The 4353-nt window shown below is 48.9% G+C and overlaps 1 protein-coding gene across 1 annotated transcript; it reads left to right on the plus strand.

Moving 5' to 3' along the window:
- The first annotated feature begins 888 nt into the window (after nt 1-888).
- Nucleotides 889-3558, plus strand: LOC112071449 (tripartite motif-containing protein 42). The gene is made up of 5 exons (XM_024138912.1): nt 889-986; nt 1210-1919; nt 2308-3047; nt 3154-3378; nt 3502-3558. The coding sequence occupies exons 1-5, from the start codon at nt 889-891 to the stop codon at nt 3556-3558; spliced, it is 1830 nt and encodes a 609-aa protein (XP_023994680.1).
- The last annotated feature ends 795 nt before the right edge of the window (nt 3559-4353 follow it).

The following is a 4353-nucleotide window of genomic DNA, read 5'->3' on the forward strand; positions in this document are numbered from 1 at the left end:
CCTTTTTTAGTTTTTCTTGACGTTTTCTTTGGACTGTTTTCTTAGTTTCCTTTGGATGGTCACTACAGCACTTTCTGTAAATTGACCAATAAAGAGTTGTTTTAGAATCTAGTTGTGTCTCATTCATTCTGCAGTCACAGATCAATTTGTTCAATACAGAAAACAACTAAGGGGAATTAAAATGGGGTGGGAAATACTCAGCAGCCGGGTCACTAGTTAGTCATATAGTTAAGACTATGGACATTTCAGGCTATTGCATTTCAAAGCTATGAAAGGTATTAGGCCCATCTAACCGTTTAAGCTGAGGGCAATACTCAACACAGCATCTTCATTGCGAGAAGACGGATCACCTGCAACTTCTGATTTGAAAGTTCACATTTAATCCAATGTCTCCATCTAGTGGACATCTCTAGTGGTATGTTTGGTGGTATTTTATCAACTTGTTTCTCACTGAGGAAATAGGCCATAGCGGACCCTATTATAGGGCTTGGAATTTCATCGCGTTACGACATGATACGGCCGCCGCGGACGCTGCCATAATTACGTCATAGACGGCCGCAAGTTTACGTCATAATAAAACAGTTGAGATATTCCCGCAAGATTCACATTTCGATCACACACAGACGTGCTGAAGAACGTAAGTGCCTCAGTAGCCCTCCATCTGCAATGCAATGAAAAATGCAAAGGAATTAACCAGATTAGGCTAATTGTGTCAACATTGGGCAATTAAATATAAAGATCTCTATTAGAATGTGCAAGCAAAATGTAAGCTAATAAGTCAAATACAAAGTAGGCTAGCCTAATGAGTGACATCTAATAATGACTTTGTTTTGTTTAGGATATCTCAGCACATAAAATTCACCTAGGGATCACTTATCTAATACAATAATGCCTGGTACTGGTTCTGAATCTGGCTGTTGGCCACGCTTGAGATCTTCAAAGAAGCGCTCCAACCCCAAAGCCAAACAGACAGGAAAGGAGATAGGGTATGAAACTGATTTTAAAAAGCCTAACAAGTACTGAAGTAGTGCCAAATATGATTTTTATGTTTGTATAGACAGGAATAACAGTTGTAGTTATCTGAAAATGGCTGGCGTAGTTGTGGAGGGATGATATTGTACTGTAACAGTGATGATGTATGTAGGCTACATTAGTATTTTTCTCCAGCTCTCCCCTCTGAACCCTAAGCCTGCCTGTTACCCCTTCTAGCGCACAGGATGCCCAGACCAAAGCTGAGCTAGACCCGATGACCCGCTCCCTGGCTCTCCACCTGTGCTGCCCAGCCTGTGACACTCTCCTCCTCCAGCCTGTGTCTCTGCCCTGTGGCCACTGCCTCTGCCAGCCCTGCCTGGAAGGCATCCGCAAGAAGCCCTCCAGCACCAAGGCCTCTGATGCCCAACAGGCCCAGCCCTACTCCCAGTGCCCCTGTTGCCTGGTCCACTACTCCCTCCAGCCTGGCGGGGCCTGGCCCTTCCCAGARAACCTTCTTCTGGCCAACGTATCTGAGCAGCTCCTAGAGAGGCTGGAGGGCCTGAAGCGGGTGAAGCAACCCAAAAACACCCGGGTCAAGGACACATCCATGAGGGTGACCGYCTGCGAGATCTGCTCTAAGCAGTGCGAGGCCCAGCACTACTGCCGCACCTGCGGCCTCAACTACTGTGCCAAGTGCCTGAGAAAACTCCATGGCAACCGGGCATTCCAGGCGCACGTGCTGACGGAGCCCGTGGAGCGTGGGTGCCGCGATCCATGCCCCATCCACCACGACCGTTCCCTGTCCCACTGTTGCCTTGACGACGGAGCTCTGGGGTGCCAGGGGTGCATGGAACAGGGGCACCAGGGGCATGACGTGTCACCCGTCCACGAGGCCCGCGCCCGCAGGGAGGTGGGCATCCGCAATTCGCTGGAGCAGGCTGAGAAGGGTAAGGTCACACCTACTGCTCTATTGTTTCTGAGACTCTTTATATAAGTTCCACTAAGGGCTGTTTTTCTTTGTATACATTTTATGGATTTATGTTGTTAATTTGAAGTCTTAATGTTGCTGCACAAACAGCTTTTGTTCAGTTAATTAGCTTTCATAAGTGCAGCCAAAATCTACCAGAGTTAAGCTTTCACATCTTAATTACTGCAAGTAAAAAATACACTCTCCAAAACACATCTCTGTGAACCACAGTAATGGTAGCCATTATGTCAAACAGATTACTCCGTTGTGGCAATTGAGTAAACTCAAAGTAAATTAATTGAAAGTTAATACAGGAAGTTTTAAGTTTGTATCAGATGTTTATTGCTGCCCTTGTCACGTGGCTGTAGTGAAGTCCCAGTGTGAAGCCGACATGGTGTCCATGGATCAGTTGAGGGCCAGAACGGGCTCCGACGGCGCCGAGCTGAGACGCCGCGTGCGCGAGGGCTTCCTGTCTCTCCGTAATGTCCTGCTAGACCAGGAGGCGGCACTGCTCTCCCACCTGGACAACCTGACCTCCAGTACCCGCAGCGGTGCCAGGGACTTCCTCCAGACCTCTGCCCCACTCCTGGGCTCCCTGACTGGGCTGGAGGTGATCTCTGAGCAGGCCCTCCTGGAGCCCGACACCGTGGCCTTCCTGACCGGGGTCGTGGCTCTGACCCAGTGGCTACAGAGGGTCAACGGGGACATCCACCGCCCTGACCTGACTCTCCAGGAGGGGGAGCCCTTCAAGGGGGTGAAGATGGACTTTGACGCCCTCCTTAAAGACCTGCAGGGCCTGCTGGGGACCCACCTCCACTGGAAGAGCCCTGAAGTGGATGCAGTGGTTGCAGCGACGACCAGCGTGGAGTCAGACGTTTTGGAGGGGTGCTGCGAGGTGTTGCAGGTGCCATCCTGCCCAGGGACCCCCCACCGCACCCTGGCCCTGGCGGACTCCCCCCTGAGCCCCCGGAACCCCAAGAGCCCCAGGAAGCTGGTGATGGAGGAACACCTGGGCCTGTCGGCTGGGGACTGCAGCGATAAGGAGCACAACCTGCTGCCCAGGCCCCCCATCATCTACCAGCACATTGTCAGCGGAGACACTGTAGAGGTGCAGTTACACAGCAACTAGGGACTTATTGTAAACTTCAAATGTATTGTTTTATATCTATGTGAAGTTATCCAATATGATGATAACTCTCTATCTGTCTGTGTAGATCTTCTGGATGCTGCCCATGGGCGAGGAGGTGGAGACCTTTGACATCCACTTCCAGGATGCTGTTATTGTGGGGATGGCCATGGAGGAGAGGAAGGGAGTGGTCCTGGTGGGGCTGAAGACCTGCAACCTGCAGACGGCCGGGCTCCGCCTAGGCACACACTACCTGTTCCGGGCACGCTCTGTCAACAGCCACGGGGCCGGGGAGTGGAGCTCCTCCTACAGGGTGAGTACGGTATTACATGACCAATGACATTCACTGACTGACTGTGAGGCCAATCCTATTTTAAGATACATTAGTATTACTGACAACTAACTTGAGTTGTGTTCATGTTGTCATTGTTCCCAGGTGAATTCCGAGCGCCAGGGAGACGAGGCCAAGGCAGCCGTGACACAGGAAATCTAACTCTTACAAAAGGAAATGAAGATCCCACACATCAAATGTCATACATATGTCACTTACAATCTGTCTTTTCCACATATCACTGTACACTGCATTATCAAGCAGAAACATACATTGCATAATAAAAATAAAGCAAGCAACTTTGAAAAAGTGAGCTATTGAATTTTTTCACCAAACACAATGCTTTGTGGAATTCATTCTTAACTAATAAATTACATTGTATTGACCACTTGACAATAGAAATTATAGTCTTTAGTCACGTCTCGGTGCCCAGTGCAAACAGCGGAAATCTTTTAATCACCTATGAAACAAAACACTCATTAGCATCAGGCTAACGAGTCCTAGGTGACCCTCTCATTATACAACATTAAATAATTACATCCTATTACCCCCAGCAGCAGCCCTCTGCTACTACAGCCCACACCACTCTCAAGGACACGGTAATACACTCATTCTAATTACCACACTTCAGAAAGTGCACTGTCCGGAAAAATGATGTAAGCTAAATGCTAATGAGTGGATAGAGTGTCTCGTACAGTAGGTGTTACACCATGGTGTGTGTGTGTGTGTGTGTGTGTGTGTGTGTGTGTGTGTGTTGTGTGTGTGTGTGTGTGTGTGTGGTGTGTGTGTGTGGTGTGTGTGTGTGTGTGTGTGTGTGTGTGTGTGTGTGTGTGTGGGTGTGTGTGTGTGTGGTGTGTTGTGTTGATGTGTGTGTGTTTAGGGCTAATAATGTTTGTGAGAGAGGAGTGTGTAACAGTTTGTCTAATTACTGGTCCACCCGGTGTGTGGTTGGTTATA

This window comes from Salvelinus sp. IW2-2015, unplaced genomic scaffold, assembly GCF_002910315.2.
Source record: "Salvelinus sp. IW2-2015 unplaced genomic scaffold, ASM291031v2 Un_scaffold1617, whole genome shotgun sequence".
Taxonomy (NCBI): Eukaryota; Metazoa; Chordata; class Actinopteri; order Salmoniformes; family Salmonidae; genus Salvelinus; species Salvelinus sp. IW2-2015.